The sequence below is a fragment of the Rhinoderma darwinii genome, chromosome 1 (assembly GCF_050947455.1).
Source record: "Rhinoderma darwinii isolate aRhiDar2 chromosome 1, aRhiDar2.hap1, whole genome shotgun sequence".
Classification (NCBI taxonomy): domain Eukaryota; kingdom Metazoa; phylum Chordata; class Amphibia; order Anura; family Rhinodermatidae; genus Rhinoderma; species Rhinoderma darwinii.
In genome coordinates this window covers 199,797,751-199,818,460 of record NC_134687.1, presented here as the reverse complement: position 1 = coordinate 199,818,460, position 20,710 = coordinate 199,797,751, and the positions used below count along the sequence as shown (strand labels likewise).

At 40.2% G+C, this 20,710-nt stretch overlaps 1 protein-coding gene across 3 annotated transcripts in view; it reads left to right on the top strand.

Annotated features, from left to right (window-relative positions):
* ABCG2 (ATP binding cassette subfamily G member 2 (JR blood group)) overlaps positions 1–19,375 on the top strand; it is a 75,060-nt gene extending 55,685 nt beyond the window's left edge. For all 3 annotated transcript variants that reach the window (XM_075860713.1, XM_075860714.1, XM_075860715.1), the window contains exons 3-16: positions 3,318–3,377; positions 3,711–3,825; positions 5,257–5,409; positions 5,503–5,660; positions 6,363–6,514; positions 6,844–6,948; positions 7,186–7,433; positions 10,742–10,824; positions 10,955–11,044; positions 12,557–12,681; positions 13,884–14,038; positions 14,396–14,485; positions 17,355–17,440; positions 18,245–19,375. In XM_075860713.1, coding sequence (XP_075716828.1) covers positions 3,318–3,377; positions 3,711–3,825; positions 5,257–5,409; positions 5,503–5,660; positions 6,363–6,514; positions 6,844–6,948; positions 7,186–7,433; positions 10,742–10,824; positions 10,955–11,044; positions 12,557–12,681; positions 13,884–14,038; positions 14,396–14,485; positions 17,355–17,440; positions 18,245–18,392 — 1,768 coding nt within the window. In that variant the 3' untranslated portion in view covers positions 18,393–19,375. The remainder of the gene's footprint in view (positions 1–3,317; positions 3,378–3,710; positions 3,826–5,256; positions 5,410–5,502; positions 5,661–6,362; positions 6,515–6,843; positions 6,949–7,185; positions 7,434–10,741; positions 10,825–10,954; positions 11,045–12,556; positions 12,682–13,883; positions 14,039–14,395; positions 14,486–17,354; positions 17,441–18,244) is intronic.
* The last annotated feature ends 1,335 nt before the right edge of the window (positions 19,376–20,710 follow it).

Genomic DNA, 20,710 nt, shown 5'->3' with positions numbered 1-20,710 from the left:
GAAACTTGAAACGTGACTTGTTCCCAAACTACAGAAACATGAACATTAGCAGATCATTGTGTAGAGCGAACACTCCCTCCGCTGTTTTTGTTCCTCCCACAGACTTTAATGCATGTCTATCCGCTTTCGTTCTTGGAATGGGGACTGGGCATTCATGTTTTTAGGATTTGTTGGTTCCCACCAACCGGACTCTTCTGTGTCCAATGGACACATTGAGTCTTTAGTGGGCCAACCCCTTTAATGTTGAAGGAATATATTTTGTGGTAATGGATCAAAAAAGAGAGGATGCTCACATGTCCAACTCATGCTGTTCGTGTATGTCTCCTCCGCATGAGCGGTTGAGTATATTTCTAGAAGACATTTAGCAGTGCCTGTATTACAATGGTTGTAACCTTCTATGCTGACTGGTAATGCTGTAAAATTCACTGTAATTGTATAGTACACTAAAGTAAAAGACCAACTACTTTTATTTAGTTCTCCGGTCCTTCTTATAATTTTGTGTGGGGCTTGCAGTCTATAGCAGAGCCGATATTTGTCTGTTGGCCCTCTGTGCTGTCATTTCACTGTGTTCTCTAGAGTTTTCCATCGGATTACAGCTTACCCTACTACATGATCGCGGCTCACCTTACATGTTCTTATCAGGCCCTGGTCAGCCATAGGGTAAAGGGGTTAGTATGCCTACTTCTATTCTCTGAGATTGTCCATAGTATGCCACTCTTCAGGTCCATGGAACTACTATTTCCTTCAATTTACCTACCCAGATGAGTACAAGAGAACGCTGCAATGCTGCCTGTGTCAATGACTGACGTTGATCCGAGCTTTGCAACTTGAAAAGTTAATTAATGCTGTGTCATATAGGCTTCTGCACAGTCATGATTTGTATAGTATTTGTGTGTTTTTTGTCTTATTTGACTTCCTTTTTTTTTTTTTTTTTTTTTTTTTTTTTTGCATGACTTGCTAATTTTTGTATCTAGCATGATTTTAAAGGTTTTTTTTTCTGTTTGTTTTTAATATATTTTAGATTTATATTTTACTTTGAATGATCAAATATTTCATATCCTACATGCACAAAAGCCAGATTATTATTTTTTTATTCTCTAAATGGTGAGCGCCAATCAGTGCCCCCCGCCCTGTCCTGCACTTCCCTCCTCCCAATTGAGTGACGACAACCAATGTATACAGTCTTGTACAGCGTCATTCATAAGTGAGGAGGAGGGGGCAGATCCGCTTTGAAGTTACTCTAGGTTTAGGAGAGGTATTGCCATTGAATTAGCCTTTTATTCAAGTATCATGCAGTCCGATCATTTATAAGCGAATATTTAATTGATCTGTATAATTCATCTGACTGCTTCCTAGCAGTTCATAAGTTGCTTCTTAGTAACTCTCCCCTAACATGGCTCATGCTACTGACCTGTGCAAGGATAATGTCAGTGTTCTAACGTTAGGGCGCGCAGAAGTAAAAACTAATGTGAGGCCTGATTAAACAGGCCTTTGAATGGTGAGGGCATAAACTATAATTTTATAATGTTTTCGACATTAAGCTGGCCATAGAGTCCAAAGAAACCAGAAAAGATGGGCACTCGAGATAAATATGGGAAGTGCAGCAAGAAATGCCTCTAAAATACACGATCAAAAGAAAGCGGAAAGGTGAGGCATCAAATTACGAGCGCACATCCAAAAAATTACAAAAGACAAAACCATGACGTTCAAAAATGTAAAAGCTGAATACAGATGAAACTTCTATGGGGTAGTCCCTAATAAGACAAAGGTATGGAGCCTCAAATATATAGACTGGACTAGAATAATAACGAACAAATGTCCAAAGAAAACTGCAAGCATGATACTTGACATACCAATAGTTGTAAATGAATAAGCTAGTAAATTGTGGACAAATGCATGATGAGAAAAAGGACTCCATAGCATGAAATCAAATGTCCAGTCTTGGGCTACATACCAACCCTACCCCCACATGTCACTTGAAAAGCGGCTTCCTCCTAGAGACTCCTAAGGAAGCCGGTTTTTCCATGATACGTGGCGGGTAGGGTTGGTATGTAGCCCAAGACTGGACATTTAATTTCGTTCTATTCAGTCCTTTTTATCTTTGAATAATTGAAATTGGCCATTTCAGCCAACTTTCATCTTGTATGGCCAGAGATTGACTGTATGGTGAATAGGAGGAATGGAATACCACAGTAGCGTTGCGTCCTAGGTGATCTTTGAGTACACGGATTACTTGGTGAATGATTTCCGTAGTTAACAATTAGTGAATATTGCTCACTGGGTAAGAGGTATCTTATCTATGCTGTAATCTGCATTAGCATTTTGACCTCCGGTACTGTGTGTAAATTGTATGACCGGGAGGTGACACAAAGCTGTCACACGGAGCAGAACATAATATATCCATTAATTTATAACCCTTTTACTGCACCGTGCAAACAAGAATGAGGAGATTTAACCCCACAACACAGCTCAGTATTTTTATGTGATTTGTATGGAATTCTTGAACTACATATCTGTTCTAAACATTCCTTGGGATTAAATGTGGTATTATGCTAAAATAGTATTGTCCAACAAAACGTAAAAGCAGCACAACGCATTAGCTGGGTTGGTAAGTGTCCTTAAATTCATGGACCGTCTCTAAAAAAATTAGATACGCTTGTGTTTTGTTTTTGTTTTTTTAACGCTACTGGAACTTGTTGGTTACTATAATCGTACTTCTTTTACAATAAATGTTGCGATTGTATTCTTGTTCTGACCTATAGACATGTCACTTTTTCATTCATTCTGGTTTTCCAAATTGTTCCTAAAAATGTAGTCTATACTCCCTTTTATTTGAAGGATAACTAAACTTTCAAAAAACTTGTGACATGTCACAAGTTTTGATCAGTGGGGGTCTGAACACTGAAACCCCCACCAATATCTAAAACGAAGGGTAAGAAGCACTCGATTGAGCAACTTCGTTTCTTGTAAGCAGATCTTGTGAGCAGTTGGTGTACGAGCCCGTAGACTTTCTATTGAGCCCGTACACCAATTGCTTGGGTTTCCGAAAAAAGTTGATCAGAAACCAAGCCGCACCGCGCTCACCCAAGCCGTTCTGCCACTTCATTTTAGCGAGTGGTGGGGGTCTACGTGTTCAGACCCCCACCGATCAAAACTTCTGACCTATCACTATGACATGTCAGAAGTTTTTTTGAAAGTTTAGTTACCCTTTGATTTTTTTTTTTGAATTGGCCATTGCTAATGTTCAAGTTTTTTGTATATGTAAATAGATATATACATTTTTTGATATAACCATGCTACTCTTTTTATATTTGCAGTGGAATTATGGGACCTGGTCTTAATGCCATTTTAGGTCCTACTGGCAGTGGAAAATCATCGTAAGTATCATTTGGAACATGTATAGTTTGACTAATATTAAAGCCTATGCCAGTCTGACGCATACCTAGCCATGCAAGGGTGGCTTTACTTGGCAGCAGTATTGCTGAATGCAGTGTTGGAGGAGCAGTTGGTGTTGTATTATATTGTATAGCTTTCTAAAGTGTAACTCCACAGTTAATCACATTTCATGTTTTTAGTCTACATTAAAAAGTTAAGTGACTTTGCCTTACTCCTTTTGTACAGGTTTTAGGCTATTTTATGTTTTCTCTATTTGGAAATATTGCTGCATTTGCTTTATGGGCAGACATGACTTGTTTCTGCTTCTCCTGAAGGCTTTTGGATGTTCTTGCATCCAGGAAGGACCCTTACGGGCTATCTGGTGATGTGCTTATAGATGGAAAGCCGCAACCACCAAACTTCAAGTGTCTCTCTGGCTACGTTGTACAGGTACTTAATTCGAGAGCGATTATATATATATATTATAATTTTTATTTTATTTACCTCATGCTTGGCTTAAGCTTGTAGAAAAAGGTTCTGACTGTGGATATCCCTGTCTGTTAATTCACTGTTCCCTAATGGGGAATACAACAAGGTGCTGTCTAAACCAGATTATATTCCTGCATGTGGCCTCACTGAGCCTTTTCCTATGATATTGTATGGTTCCTAATCTTAGTCCACATACTGACTGGCTTAACTTGTTTAAAGGGAATGTGTCATCATAAAATTATGTATTGCTTAAAGTAAGTTTTTATGTTAAACATATTTTGTAAGGCGTTTTTTTATTTTATTTTTTAAATTTTCCATGTCTATATTTCAAAAAAATACTCAAATCTTACAGTTTTTACACTATTATGAGGCTCAGTCGTCAGACTGACCCTTCCTGTTCTGTAGAGATCACTTCTCAGCAGTCCGCTTATTCTCACAGGCAAGATTACAATGACAGGTCCCATCTATATATAGATAACACAGGATCCACCATTCACAAAAGGTGATGAACACCGCTCCCCTCCTTTCCCTTCCTGCACAGTGACTGCTGCACAGGTCACAGAGCATACCTAGAAAACTCTCCCATAGAAGTCAATGAAAATATACAGATTCCTATAGTCCATGTCGCTGATCTGAAAGCATATCTCTAATGCTGTTAACAGCAGCTCAGACAAGATGGCAGCCCGCCATAATCGTATAGAGAAAATAAAAATAATTCCAATCCGAAAATAAAAAATAGACTAGAAAAAAAGAATATGTATCCGTATCCGGTTTTAAGTAGTAAAAAAAAAATATAGGTGAAACATTCCCTTTACGTACTTGCAGCTATTTGTATATATGTGTAGATGGCAAATGGGACACTTTCTATACAGATTGTTGTGTGATGTTTGCTATATAAAACCACTGCATTTTGTTTGAACTTGCATATTTCCTATAGATATTTAAACTTAAATGAACCCCCCAGGCCCAAGACATTTTTGGGGTACTGAAGGATCACTTTAATGATATGATTAGGCAAATTCCAGATAAGCATTTTAGAACAGGATTAGAAAAACATGGCTGCTTGTTTGCAGAACCCATGCTACACTTGTTAATGGGTTGTGTCTGGTATTTCAGCTCAACTCCTTTGACGTGAATGAGGCTGAGCTGCAATACCACACACAACCCGTGAACAGATGGGGTGCTATTTTTAGAAGAAAGCCGCCATGTTTCTCTAATCCTGTACAACCCCTTTAAACTTCCCTTTATTGCTACCACAGTAGCTGATGGCTGTATATGACATAGAATGCAGAGAACCGTTGTAAAATATCTTGTGTTATTGGTGGTTTCTATTACTTCACCGTTGTGATGAATTGAGTAGTTCTGTTGACTAATCCTATATATCATGTACAGGATGATGTTGTGATGGGGACATTGACTGTTCGAGAGAACTTGCAATTCTCAGCAGCTTTGAGGTTACCCAGATCACTAAGACAGAAGGAGAAGGACGAGCGCATCAATCAAATTATCAAGGAACTTGGATTGACTAAAGTGGCAGACGCCAAGGTAACAGGCAGTAGATTCAGGACAATCCAGGCAGTTTGGGGATTTTTGCCTGCAAAGCTTATTCGATGTTTGTCAACTTGTGTTTGGTTTTAGGTTGGCACCCAGCTGATCCGTGGAGTGTCTGGAGGAGAAAGAAAAAGAACCAACATTGGTATGGAGCTCATCACCGACCCAGGGATCTTGTTCTTGGATGAACCTACTACTGGTCTGGATTCCAGCACCGCAAATGCTGTTCTTTTGCTGCTGAAGAGGTGAGGAAACGTAGTCCATTCCCTGTCCTAACTAGTTACGGAGGCCCTCCCAATCTTTTATCCTTGAACTCATGGGTGGTTGACACATTTGTTATGTCTCTGACGTGTTTCTTTCTAACCGTATTTTAAATGTATAAAAAATATATATTTATCTTATTATTCCGACCTGAGGTACAGATATGTGTGAAGTTACCATGATGTGTACCATGTCATGTGGTCTGTAGTAGCAAATGTATGACCACAGATTGTGGTGTTCAAGAAGTATTGTATAAAGAATTATTAGTTGACGGTACACAAGACCTTCTTAAAGCAGAAGGTATTTACATGCTGACTTCCATCACGTACAGTGTGCACAAAAAGTAAAGGGAATCCTCATTTTTAAATATTGTGCGGAGACCTTCAAATTGTTTGTCTGCCCCTAGTGGCCAACTGTGCATACAGTTGGGTATAGCAGAGACGCAGCCTAATAAATACAGTTTATTTATGTTTTGGGTTTATTAGCGTGAAGACCTATAAGGAGCTAATTTTTATTGCATTTTTCATTTCAAAGTTTCTTTGGCATACACCAGGGACTCATAAAAAAAAATAGAACGTAAGCCAGTGAAAATAAAATATATATATATATATATATATATATATATATATATATATAGCTAAATTATCACAGAAATAAAACCTGTTGTTTTCATTTTTGCCGTGCAGGATGGCAAGGCAAGGCAAGACCATAATCTTCTCAATACACCAGCCTCGCTATTCCATCTTCAGGCTCTTTGATACCTTGACCTTGCTGGCTGGAGGTAAAATGCTGTACCATGGGCCTTCTGACTATGCACTGGATTACTTCACACAACTCGGTAACAATGACTTTTTATTTATTTATTTTTTTCCACAAAAATATTGATTTGTGTTGAAAAAGTCAAGTAATTAAATGACATGAATAGCACCAACATATTGAATAGCGCTGTACAGAGATTGTCATCACTCCCTGTCCCCAATGAAGCTCACGTAAACACTTGGGCCAATTTGCCTTTGAATGTGTTTATGGGATGTGGGAGGAAACCCATGTAAATATGACGAATATATACAAGCCTCATGCAGATGATGCCCCGATCAGATTCAAAGCCGGTATCCCTGCTTCCCATAATGTGTTATTTGTATTTTATATCTTTTAATCCCTTCGTAGGCTATATCTGTGAAGAACACAATAATCCTGCTGACTTCTTCCTCGATGTTATTAATGGAGACTCAACAGCTGTTGCCTTAAACAAGATGGAAGATTTGGATCTAGGTATATATGATCTATATGACATGTATGATTGTTTATTATACTATGATCGTGGGTTCTTTGTAGGAACGATTTCCAGAATGATTTACACTGAAGTCATTTCACACTTTGGTCTGACTGCACATATCATGTGGAGATACAGTTGTAATACAGTGATATATATTCGAAGATGAATGTCTTCAGTTTCCAAAGGATATTAGTGTTCCCTTATATATTAAAGTATGCTTTTATTTTTCTTAGGTACAATGGATCCGAATGACGGTGGCAGTCAAACTGTGGTAGACAAACTGGCAAATGATTTCTGTAATACCAATTATTATAAAGAGACCAAAGCTGAGCTTGAAAAACTGTCAAGTGGGGAAAAAGTGAAGACCAAGTTCTTTACCAGGCAAATCACATACAACACTTCGTTTTTCCATCAGCTGAAATGGGTCTCCAAGAGGACCTTTAAAAACCTCTTGGGTAATCCGCAAGCTTCCATAGCCCAGGTAAATGTAGAGCTATGATGACATTGTATTATCTTCTACTGTTCCTCAACCACCCTTCAAGAACCTTGAACCTGATTTATATGTAGGCAACTGGTAGTACTTTAGAGTTCTCACAAAGACAACCTCTTTTTAAATTGAAGTCTCTTACCGATGTCTGGCTACGCAGGAGAAATTATAGTTTTGAATGACTGACCATGTAATGCATAAACCGCCTGCCATAATGGAAGCTGCTCTGTGTCCTCGCTCTTGGAGGGAATCCCGAGTAGGGAATCGCAATCTGTGGCAACCATATGCCATGATCAGATGAACTACAACGGAGTCTTCTTGTATTTTTACTACCTAAATCGGCTCCATATAAATGTATAACCACTTTCTATTGACTTTCGCAGTCCTATACCCAACACTGTTAAATAGATGTGTGTGGATCTTTTTCTTTTTTTTTTCCTAAAGACTGCTCTGAACATGATCAACCTTGTGACCCGAATTAGCTGTCACAGAATTGGCATTAATTGTTTTGACTCGTTTTCCATTGTGTGCACTTCTCTCCCTCTTTAATGTCCCCGACACCTCATTAGTGCTGGATTTCCAACCCTTTCTATGCGTGGTACACACTTCGTTAAAACCATTTCACCTCATCCGACTTAAATTGGTTCTGATATGATCCTTGTTTTCCACCACAACTAGCTTAATGGCTACGTAATCTGTGCCCCTTGATCTTTTCGGCGGGTTCTTAGTAATGCAGTCCCCCTTATCCGCAGTGATTATGGCATTAGGAGCTAATGCAACTCTACAGCTTCCGCTTAAACGATCAGCCTGATACCAATAATTCTAAAGTATTTCATCCACCTTTGTACAATAGAATTGGCAGAAAAGGTCAAAGCATTTAATATAATCTCCTTGCTAGCTCCTCTGTATCATTGCCACTTGATCACATATAGACAATGCTTTGCTGTGAGCCACTTTTTCGTTAAGAGTTTAAGCTTTTTATGGATTTTCACAGTACTGTTTCCAAATATCGCATTATTTCAACTTGTTGTGTACTATTACAAGCCAAAAACTGTTTGGGGTTATTAACAATAGATTTATTTTTCATACCAATGGTTATATTAAAAAACAAAGGCTTTTTAGAGATTTCTGTTTCTACTAGCTTATAAACCTGTCTCAGCATTGCTGAAAATTAAAAAATAATACTCCGAAATGGACGGAATAGTAGTAATCCTGGAAGTGTATGCTGTACTCATTGCATCTGCTCCCTTTAGAGACCTTGTATGGTACTCTATAAAGTGGGCACATCTTTAGGGTTATCTTTCAATTTTATACTTTCTTTGTTGTTTTTTTTTTTAATTCAGCGACGCTAGTAACAGGGGTGTGGCTGTGAGATATATATATATATATATATATATATATATATACACTACCGTTCAAAAGTTTAGGGTCACTTAGAAATTTCCTTATTTTTGAAAGAAAAGCACAGTTTTTTTTCAATGAAGATAACATTAAATTACTCAGAAATACACTCTATACATTGTTAATGTGCTAAATGACTATTCTAGCTGCAAACGTCTGGTTTTTAATGCAATATCTACATAGGTGTATAGAGGCCCATTTCCAGCAACCATCACTCCAGTGTTCTAATGGTACATTGTGTTTGCTAACTGTGTTAGAAGGCTAATGGATGATTAGAAAACACTTGAAAACCCTTGTGCAATTATGTTAGCACCGCTGTAAACAGTTTTGCTGTTTAGAGGAGCTATAAAACTGACCTTCCTTTGAGCTAGTTGAGAATATGGAGCATTACATTTGTGGGTTCGATTAAACTATCCAAATGGCTAGAAAAAGAGAGCTTTCATGTGAAACTGGACAGTCTATTCTTGTCGTTAGAAATGAAGGCTATTCCATGCGAGAAATTGCCAAGAAACTGAAGATTTCCTACAACGGTGTGTACTACTCCCTTCAGAGGGCAGCACAAACAGGCTCTAACCAGCGTAGAAAGAAGTGGGAGGCCCCGCTGCACAACTGAGCAACAAGACCAGTACATTAGAGTCTCTAGTTTCAGAAATAGACGCCTCACAGGTCCTCAACTGGCAGCTTCATTAAATAGTACCTGCAAAACGCCAGTGTCAACGTCTACAGTGAAGAGGCGACTCCGGGATGCTGGCCTTCAGGGCAGAGTGGCAAAGAAAAAGCCGTATCTGAGACTGGCTAATGAAAGGAAAAGATTAATATGGGCAAAAGCACACAGACATTGGACTGAGGAAGATTGGAAAAAAGTGTTATGGACAGACGAATCGAAGTTTGAGGTGTTTGGATCACACAGAAGAACATTTGTGAGATGCAGAACAACTGAAAAGATGCTGGAAGAGTGCCTGATGCCATCTGTCAAGCATGGTGGAGGTAATGTGATGGTCTGGGGTTGCTTTGGTGCTGGTAAAGTGGGAGATTTGTACAAGGTAAAAGGGATTTTGAATAAGGAAGGCTATCACTCCATTTTGCAACGCCATGCCATACCCTGTGGACAGCGCTTGATTGGAGCCAATTTCATCCTACAACAGGACAATGACCCAAAGCACACCTCCAAATTATGCAAGAACTATTTAGGGAAGAAGCAGGCAGCTGGTATTCTATCTGTAATGGAGTGGCCAGCGCAGTCACCAGATCTCAACCCCATAGAGCTGATGTGGGAGCAGCTTGACCGTATGGTAAGCAAGAAGTGCCAATCCAACTTGTGGGAGGGGCTTCTGGAAGCATGGGGTGAAATTTCTCCCGATTACCTCAGCAAATTAACAGCTAGAATGCCAAAGGTCTGCAATGCTGTAATTGCTGCAATTGGAGCATTCTTTGACGAAAGCAAAGTTTGAAGGAGAAAATTATTATTTCAAATAAAAATCATTATTTCTAACCTTGTCAATGTCTTGACTATATTTTCTAGTCATTTTGCAACTCATTTGATAAATATAAGTGTGAGTTTTTATGGAAAACACAAAATTGTCTGGGTGACACCAAACTTTTGAACGGTAGTGTGTGTGTGTGTGTGTGTGTGTGTGTGTGTGTGTGTGTATATATATATATATATATATATATATTATTTAAAAAATTATTTGTTTTCTACTGATTTTTAACTTTCTCTTTAGACATTTTCAAGTCTTGATTGTTGAGTTTACAATCTGAGTTTAGTCAAAATGAATAAAAAAATGACTGCATGCAGAATTATAGGGTAGGCTGCACAAGTAAGTGATTCACTTGATGAGAATGTATTCAAAGCTTCATGTATACAATATGTTTAATACATTTTTATTTTTTTTCCCAAGGTAATGGTTAGTTTTATTCTCGCGCTTATTGTTGGAGCCATCTTCTTCGGTGTGACAAATAATGAGAACGGAATCCAAAACAGGTCAGTGCATGAGAGTTATCAATAGAAATTGTAATCGGGCTTTACGGAGAGACCGATTTTCTTTCTGTCTCTGTTTGTTTGTAAGAACAGGGACTCTGAGTAAGACCTGTGCTATCTACTTTCTTTACAGAGTCGGATCCTTGTTCTTCATAACAACAAATCAGTGTTTCAGCAGCGTATCCGCCATTGAGCTCTTCATCGTAGAGAAGAAAATATTCATGTGAGTAGCGTTTTTAAGAAGATGACCATACAATGCAGATGACCCTGCACGTGCCGGTTATATACTGAAGGCCTCTAATCGTAATAAGCTTCCTTTTTATAGTATTTTTCTAATCCTAATGTTAATTTAGATTGACATATAAACTGTTGCATAATCAGAGCAGTAAAAATTAGAATACTATTTCTCCCTTTATCACTATTAGGGCATATGGACGTCTGATAGTAGGGCCTTCCATCTGTGAGCCACTCACAAAGAGCAGCACTGGCAAACTCGGCCTGTCCATATATCACAGTCAGCCATTCGTCTTAATGGCCAGCATGGAAAAATTACATTTACCCTGCAGCGGAAATGTATGGCCAGATGTAGCTTCCCCATTCAGTATGTTAAAGGGAATGTCGCTAGAATTTTTTTTTTACATTTTTTTTTTTTTCAGTTAAACAATTAGTATTTGAGTGATTACACGGTTTACATTTTTTTAATTTTTTTCACAAGTCAGGAAACATTATAAATTAGAATCTAATTTATAATATTTCCTAACATTTCCATGTGCTGGCCACTAGAGGGAGCAGTTCCCAAAATTGCAGCATGGTCACTATGGTAAAGCAACCTCATTGATTTATGCTGCAAATTTGGGTTGGACACACTCTCCTCTAGTGTCCTCTCACAATCCCCCCTCCCTTCTTCTGGCTAGTCCCAGGAGAAGGAGGGGTTTGAATGTCAAAAACCTCCTACACTGTGTGACGCCACTTTCTGAGCGACTGCACAGTGTAGGAGGATTAGATACCGGGCTCAGCAGACCGTATCACATGAACATACACGAACATAATACACACCTCCATACACGAACCTAAATTACCTGCTCCTGCCGTTGCCTCCGCTGGTCTACGCTCCTATTCCTTGCGCCCTCACTTCGTTGAACATATAGCCCCCCCCCTTCCATAGAGAAGTAAAAGTTTGAATACAGGTATTAAGTGACAACACTAATAAATAACATTTTTGTTTATATTTTATTAAAAGCAATATAATAATAAAAAATAAATAAATCATGACCCCTTCCTTTTAAGGCTGTGCGCAGAAGTAGTATCCAACTTTGTTTACTTGAGGACATTGTCCACAAAATACATGCACTTTTACCTAATCTTTGGTTTTCAACTCGTTTACTGGCAACTGTAAAGGGGTTGTCCAATCGGGACAACCGCTATCCATATGATGACCTATTTGGGCAATATGGACGTCAAAGAGGCAGATTCCCTGCTTGGGACCCCCAATATAGAGAGCTGTATACTTCTCTCACTGGTAGACTACCGTAATTCTACAAATGGTCTCTAAATGTTCAGACGACAACTTTTCCTGGCAAAATCAGGTTCTCTCCACCGTGACACCCAAGTTAGGGGAATGGTATGTGCTGATGCAACTCCTTTAAGTGGCTGACGTATTGAAACCAATATTGATCATTGGTTTACTCTAATTCTGAGACAATCCACACATGAAAATTTTCTGTTTTTCTTTTAGACATGAGTACATCAGCGGATACTACAGACTGTCTGCATACTTTGTTTCCAAGCTGATGGCAGATTTGATTCCCATGAGGACAATGCCAAGCGTTATTTTTACATGTGTTATCTATTTCATGATTGGTAAGTAAACCTACAGAAAACCTTTAGTACAGTATTTTGCAAGACCAAAAAGGTTGTCCGCTGACCATAAGCTGATCAGCTTTCCTTGGCAGGAAAAGTAGCTTGTTCTTGTAAAGGATCTGCCAGACACAGCTTCTGTGTCGACGCCCGTGGTTAATCAGTCTGCATCTGCTCTTAGGTCTGATAGAGTGACTCAATCTGCTACCACTCAGGCTGGTAGGCTGAGGAGTGGGACAACCTATCACAGCCTGGCCAGACGGTTCTAGCTCCCGCCTTCTGTCTATGTATACCTACATTTGCTTCTTGTCTTTGCCTGTGATTCTCTCGTTTCCTGGCTCTGCTTTCCAGCTATTACTATTGACCTCCGCTTCATTTTGACCCTGGCTTTACTGACTACGCTCCTGCTCTGCGTTTGGTACCTCGTACACTCCTCGTTTGACTCGGCTCGTTTGCTACTCTTGTTGCTCAAGGTGTTGCCGTGGGCAACTGCCCCATTTCCCTTAGCTTCTGTGTACCCTTGTCTGTTTGTCTCTCCTGCACGTATTGAACGTAGGGACCGTCGCCCAGTTGTACGCCGTCGCCTAGGACCCAGTTGTACGCCGTCGCATAGGACGGGTCGTGCAAGTAGGCAGGGACTGAGTGGTGGGTAGATTAGGGCTCACCTGTCTGTCTCCTTACCCCGTCATTACAGTTCTACTCTGAAAATGGCCCCAATTGAAATGGATTTGTCATCTGTATAATGCAAAGACACTTTATAATGCAAAGGCGCTCTTTTTGGAGGCTTTGCGTCAGGTCTGTAAGAAGGGGGGGGGGGGTAGATGTGGCTAAAGCTGTCCCTAAACATGTGATCTACGCCTGAGCAAAATGAGGCATCTTTTCTCTGAGGAAATAAAGTTTGACAGGTTAAAATCCAACCTCTGACCCCCTATTCTCTCGATGTGCATATGATGAGGGACCACCTAACGTGTGACCATCCTGATTGGCTGAGGAAAAACCTAATTTCTATGTCCAGATTAAGTTGCTATTTATGCAATGCCCTATTAATAATACAAAAATGTTATCATAGTGGATGTGATACTATGCTCGAAACCGTACTCATGGTGACAGACGTGTGCCATTAACTGTACTAACAGGAAAGATTGTCAGTGTTCATATAAAAGTTTTTATCTATAGAGATATATATATATATATATTTATTTTAGGATACAAACCTTTAGCGGGGAATTTCTTCACCATGATGTTCACTTTGATGATGATTTCCTACACCGCTACATCCATGGCTTTAGCCATAGCAGCCGGTCAGGATGTCGTTGCTGTCGCTAACCTTCTCATGACCATATGCTTCGTCTTTATGATTGTGAGTACAACACATCAAACCAAATGTTTTCCCCTTTTCTGGAGAATGTGCTTGTTATTGTTTAGTATGAACCATATATAATACTGAATTAATAAAGAAATGTTAAGTTCATAAAATGTGAACCCACAGCACACAGTTACCTTATATATGTGCTTATTGTCTACCTAGAAAAATCTGTATTTGAACAATTAGTTTTTTTACGTCAGTGGATATTGCCATATTGCTTTGTAAACCTACAGATGTAGCAGACTGAGTGTCGTGTAACTGAGGAGTATGTTGGTTTCCCCCTTACTACCTAAATATATGCTGTAGGACTAATCTAACACAAGATAACCTGACCATTTGTTTGCTTTGTAGATCTTTTCTGGTTTACTAGTCAACGTAACATCCATTATGAGTTGGCTGTCTTGGCTCAAGTACTTCAGCATTCCTCGATATGGCCTGACCGTAAGTCACCTTATATTCTGCGCTAATAGTTTGCACAGCCAAAACTAAAGGTGGCCATACACCTTCAATAGCTGTTGATCATTCCCCCGGGAGCTATTCCTCCCGATCTCCCCATACACTTTCACTCTTGGTTCGGCGGAGAATGTATGTGCTCTCAGTGGGGAGAGTGAAATAAGCCGGTGCCACACACACCTGGCGGCAGCTTCTCTCCCCTGGCAACAAAGGATTGGGCATGTTGAAATTCAACATGCCCGATCCTTTTTTTCCTCTGACCGGATTGAACAGTTGTCGAACATCTAATACACATTAGATGGACGGCTGGTCCTGCCAAAATTGGCGATTTCGGACGTTAGTCTAATGTGTATGGCCACCTTAGTCGTGTGCAGTAAGAAGTAACGCAAAATAAAAAAAAGTCTGGGATATGTTTTCACAGAAATCCCTGCTAAATAATGTGAGGCTTATTTCCATTATTCGTTTTTGATGCAACTTGTTTGTATAAAGTTCCACAAATGTTTTCAGGGTCCTCCTATTTGTGTGCTGATACTAGGCTTTTAGGCTTTGTTCAAATTTGTGCTTTATCTCACGTTCACAACTGATGTCATGATGCAGTGTCCGATCCCAACGGTTCCCCTGATAGACCACGCTGACTTAGGGCCCTTTTACACCGGCCGATAAGTGGCCGGTGCATGAAGCGCCGATCAACAAGACATCGTTGATCGACGCTCGTTTGCTCCTGTCACACGGAGCTATGCATGGGGACGAGCAGTCGTTACTCCGATCACTCGTCCCCATACATTATTATCATGTCGGCAGCGCATCTCTGTTTACACAGGGACCTGTGCTGCCGACGATATTTTAAAACGATACGATTAGATGATCGCGCTCGTTCACCTGCTGATCGTTCCCGTTTACACTGGGCAAATATCGGCAACAAGTGTTATATGAACGCTTTTCTGCCTGATAATCGTTCAGTGTAAAACCCCCTTTACAAGGTGGTCTGTTGAGGTTACAATTCTGACAGAACTGCTGACTGGGGCTCCAAACCTCTGACTGTAGTGTGAACAGAAGCTTAGTCCAGATTCCTAGCACACGATAATATCCCAGTTTAGATCAGTTTTAGATAAGGCCTGCACATCCAATATTACAGACTGTCTGCGTACTTTTAAGAATCCCTGCCCCCTTTTTTATTTTTGGGGATAATTCAACAGGGTAAGGATATGTTCACACAGCTTATTCTTGGCAGCAGAACGCCTCCAAACGTCTGGCCATTGATTTCAATAGGAAAACCGTCATTCTGTTCCGACGGGGCTTCTTTTTTTTTTTTACGCGGCCGTTTTGAAAAACTGCCGCGAAAAAGAAGTGCATGTCACTTCTTGAGCCATTTTTGGAGCAGTTTTTCATTGACTCAATAGAAAAATAGCTTAAAAAACCCAGCAAAAAAACGCGCGTTGTTAAAAAAAAAAAAAAAAAAAAAAAAAATGAAAATCAGGAGCTGTTTTCCCTTGAAAACAGCTCCGTGTTGTCAGACTTTTTTGGTTAAGCGTGTGAACGTACCCTTATACAGGATGGAGACTTAGTGTAAAGAAAAATATTTCCCTAAATCAACATTTTCTGATATTTTAATTTGCAAAAACTTCCTATGATGGTATTCCTTTCAATATAAATAAGTGTAGGAACATATTTCTCATAAAGGGAACTACTCTATTAATAGGGGTTTACAAAGGCCAAGCTAGAGTACGGGTATGTTCACACGGCTTATTTACGGACGTATTTTGAGCGTTTTACTCCTCGATTTACGTCCGAAAATGCGGCTCGATAGTGTTGGCAAACATCTGCCCATTCATTAGAATGTTCTGTGCACAGTCATTTTTTTTACGCCCGCTGTCAAAAGGCGGGGCGTAAAAAAGACGCCCGCGTCGAAGAAGTGCCTGTCACTTCTTCAGACGTAAATGGAGCCGTTTTTCATGGAAAAACAGCTCCATTTAACGTCCGTAATGGACGCAGCAAAAAGCGCCTCAACATGCCATTACGGCTGAAATTACGGAGCTGTTTTCTCCTGAAAACAGCCCCGTAATTTCAGCTGTTAGGCTGGGTTCACACGACCTATTTTCAGACGTAAACGAGGCGTATTATGCCTGAAAATAGGGCTACAATATGTGGGCAAACATCTGCCCATTCATTTGAATGGGTTTGCCGAGGTATTGTGCAGACAACCTGTCATTTACGCGTCGTCGTTTGACAGCTGTCAAACGACGATGCGTAAAAATACAGCCTTGTCAAAAGAAGTGCAGGACACTTATATACATTACATGCAGGACACTTCTTTCAGACGTAATTTGAGCCGTTCTTCATTGAACTCAATGAAGAGCAGCTCAAAATTTACGGCTGTCAGAGAAGCCTCGCAAAATGCGAGGAGGAGCAATTACGTCTGAAACGAGGCAGCTGTTTTCTCCTGAAAACAGTCTGTCATTTCAGCCGTAAAAGCCTGCTAGCGTGTGCACATACCCTAACGGACGCTGCCGTGTGAACATACCCTTAAGACTTTTAAATGTCCAGCAACTTTTGTTCTCCATGCTGCCACCTGGTGGTTCAGCTGCTGTAATGATTTGTTCTCGTCCATCCATGCGATCGACTCAAAGCAGGATTTTATTCAAGGGGAAATAATATGTTACGATAGAAATCACTGCACAAATTCTGTATCGCTAGATCATCGAATACTGGCTATACACTAAAGATATTTGGCAGTGGATCCTGAAAATTTCTATTAGACATGAGGTTTAACTTTATTTTCTTAGCTGTGTATATTGCAGTAATACAATTCTGTTGAGGCTTTTTTGTGTTTGCTTATTTTATTTGCTTTTCACTCCAGGCTCTGCAAGCAAATGAATTTCCAGGGCTGATGTTCTGCAAAAATGTTACGGAGACGGAGTGCAATCCAAGCGACCCCACTTTCTTGTAAGTGTTCCCATTTCTATATATGATTTAAATGGTAATGTAAACCTTTTAATATTGTATGCAACCTCCAAATAACACGTGACAAAGTAGGTTATACAGTGATGAAGTGAATTAAAAGCATGGAGCAATTTTTGGACAACTTCTATGCATTGAATGTTTTTTTTCTATAATCGTAATTTTTCTCTATACGTATATCTATAGGGAGATGAGTTGATTGCAGGACACCATTGAAAGCTACTTTTCCATATTTGGAGTATAGTTCTTTAAAGGGCTTGTCTGGTTTCAGCAAATGAACGTTATTTATTTTGTAGAATTTAAGTTCTACAACTTTCCAATACTTTCTGTATTAATTTCTCACATTTTTCAAGATCTCTGCTTGTTGTTACTCAGTAGTAACATTCATTGTTTATTTCCAGTGGATAAAATTCTGTCCGCGGTCATGTGATCGACACACAGGTGCTGGGATCGTTAGTTACATTGGGTATCAGAGCGGTGTCTTCTAACGATCCCAGCACCTGTGTGTCCATCACATGACCATGGACAGAATTGTATCCACTGGAAGTAAACAACAAATGTTCCTGCTGAATAACAACAAACAGAGATCTTGAAAACTGTGAGGAATTATTACAGAAATTACATTGAAAAATTGTATGGCTTCATTATACAAAAAAATAACATTAATTTTCTGAAACTGGACAACCCCTTTAAGCGGCTGGTTCTGTAAAACCAAAGGTCGCAGACTAGATTTCCCTCATTTTGTCAGCTCCACGTGTAATCCTATTTTTTATGTACTCTTTTTTTAAGGACAACTGGAGATGGGTATCTTTCAAATCAAGGAATTGACTCCAGCACCTGGGGCCTGTGGCAGAACCACTTGGCATTGGCTATCATGACCCTCATATTCCTCACAATTGCCTACCTGAAGTTGCATTTCATGAAGAAGCTCACATAAACTAAACCAACAACCCCACTTTAGCTTACCTCTGACCCTATATGTACATAGGTTTTATAAACCGAATCACTAAGTGACCTCTCGATCCTAATGTTTGGAACGCAGTTAAGGGTCAGTGGTAGAATATTGCCTATTTTACAGGAGACGTTTAGCAGACTACAGTGCGAATAACCAGTGTGCCAAGAAGGTTGTAAATGTTATTAATGGCACCGTTGTGGGCATATGAAAGCCACAAATGACATGAAAGTGGTTTACATTTCCAGGAGGGGGCACGGTAATTTTGCTTGTGTTCCATGTTATAAGTATTCTTTAATGTAAATTGAACTTAAGAATTATTTATGACTAATGTTTGTAATATCCTTTATTAATGTTTTCTAATTTTAGTAACTTTGTTTCTATCTTTATGTCTGTAACAAAAGATAAAATTATTTTGTAACAGCTGTTTTTGAAGAAAAACCTGTTTGTTTGTGGCTGGGGGGGGGGGGGGGTGGTAGTTACAGAACTGCCTTGTGGATTTCAAAAATAAATTTGTTTTCCATGTGATCATTTTGTAGCTTCATTCCTCTTAACTTGTACAGGAATACCAGCCTGGGTAACGTAGGCTGGGGCTACACACAGACACCCCTTTACTAGCCAGAGCACAGTGGCTACAAAAATCAGCCCTTCCTCTGGAGGACCCATCTCGTCTGTCTGCATATTGCATGGATAACTCACTAGGCCTCCTTCACATCACGTTCATTCTAATATATATATATATATTGATACCGTTCTAGTCTATGGGTGACGTATACATTACACTGATGCCTAAATGTTGGCATCAGTCATCCATAAGCTATACTGGTATCCATGACCCCCAGTTCACGACGTATTTATTTAACATATACCATTATAGTCCATGGTGACTGGTGCCACTGTTAGGGCATCCTTCACTTCACAGCCCAGCAATTACCTCGAATGTAGTACAATAAACACGATTTGCAAGAGCTGCCCTGTAAAGCGTCATTTATTGAATTCGGCAAATACTTTAAGTTGATCCGGTTGGTTTTTAGTAAAGACTGTTATTTACTTAGTTTGCCTTTTTGCATTAGGCATTTGTACATTTTTCTCCAGTCACCACTTCCAATCGGACATTTGAGGAGAGCGCAAGAGATAAAGATTACATTATGGCTTGGTGAACAAGCACGTGAGCGATGAGATTGCAGATATCGCACATTGTTACCACGAGTAAGGGTACGTTCACACGCTTAACAAAATACGGCTGTAAAATACGGAGCGGTTTTCAAGGGATAACAGCCTTTTTTTACGACCGTTTTTGGAGCTGTTTTTCTATTGACCCAATGAAAAACTGCTTCAAAAGCGGCTCAAGTGACATGCACTTCTTTAGGCCTCATGCACACGACCGTAAAAACTCCCGTTATTACGGGTCGTAATTACGACCCGTAATAACGGGCTCATAGACTTCTATTGGCGACGGGTGCCTTCCCGTTTTCTCACGGGAAGGTGCCCGTGCCGTTGAAAGAGATAGAACATGTCCTATTTCAGGCCGTAATAACGGCACGGACAGTCCATAGAAGTCTATGGAGCTCTCGTAATAACGGGTGGCTACATGTGTGCACCCGTCATTACGGCAGCGTTGCTAAGCGACATCAGTAAATAGTCGCTGTCCAGGGAGCTGAAAGAGTTAACTGATCGGCAGTAACTCTTTCAGCACCCTGGACAGTGACTACCGATCAGTATAAACCTGTAAAAAATAAAAGACGTTCATACTTACCGAGAACTTCCTGCTTCCTCCAGTCCGGTCTCCCGCCCGTTGCCTTGGTGACGCGTCCCTCTCGACATCCGGCCCGACGTCCTGGATGACGTTTCAGGCCATGTGACCGCTGCAGCCAATCACAGGTCAATCACAGGCTGCAGCGGTTACTTGGACTGCCGCGTCATCCAGGGATGTCGGGCTGGATGTGAAGAGAGGGACGCGTCACCAAGACAACGGCCGGGTAAGTATGAATTTCTTTAACTTTTATTACAGAAAAGACTGTCCCTTCTCTCTATCCTGCACTGAGAGAGAAGGGGCTGCCGATTAGTGCAGCGCTATTTTGCCGCCAAAAACGTGCCCGTAAATACGGGTGGAATACGGGTGACACCGGACCCATATTTACGGGCACGGGTTCGTAAATACTGGTGCAAAACGGGTGGAATACGTGTGACACCGGACCCGTATTTACGCCAGTATTTACGGGTGGGGAAAAAATACGGTCGTGTGCATGAGGCCTTACAGGGTGTTTTTTTTTACACACCACTTTTAAAAACTGCCGCATAAA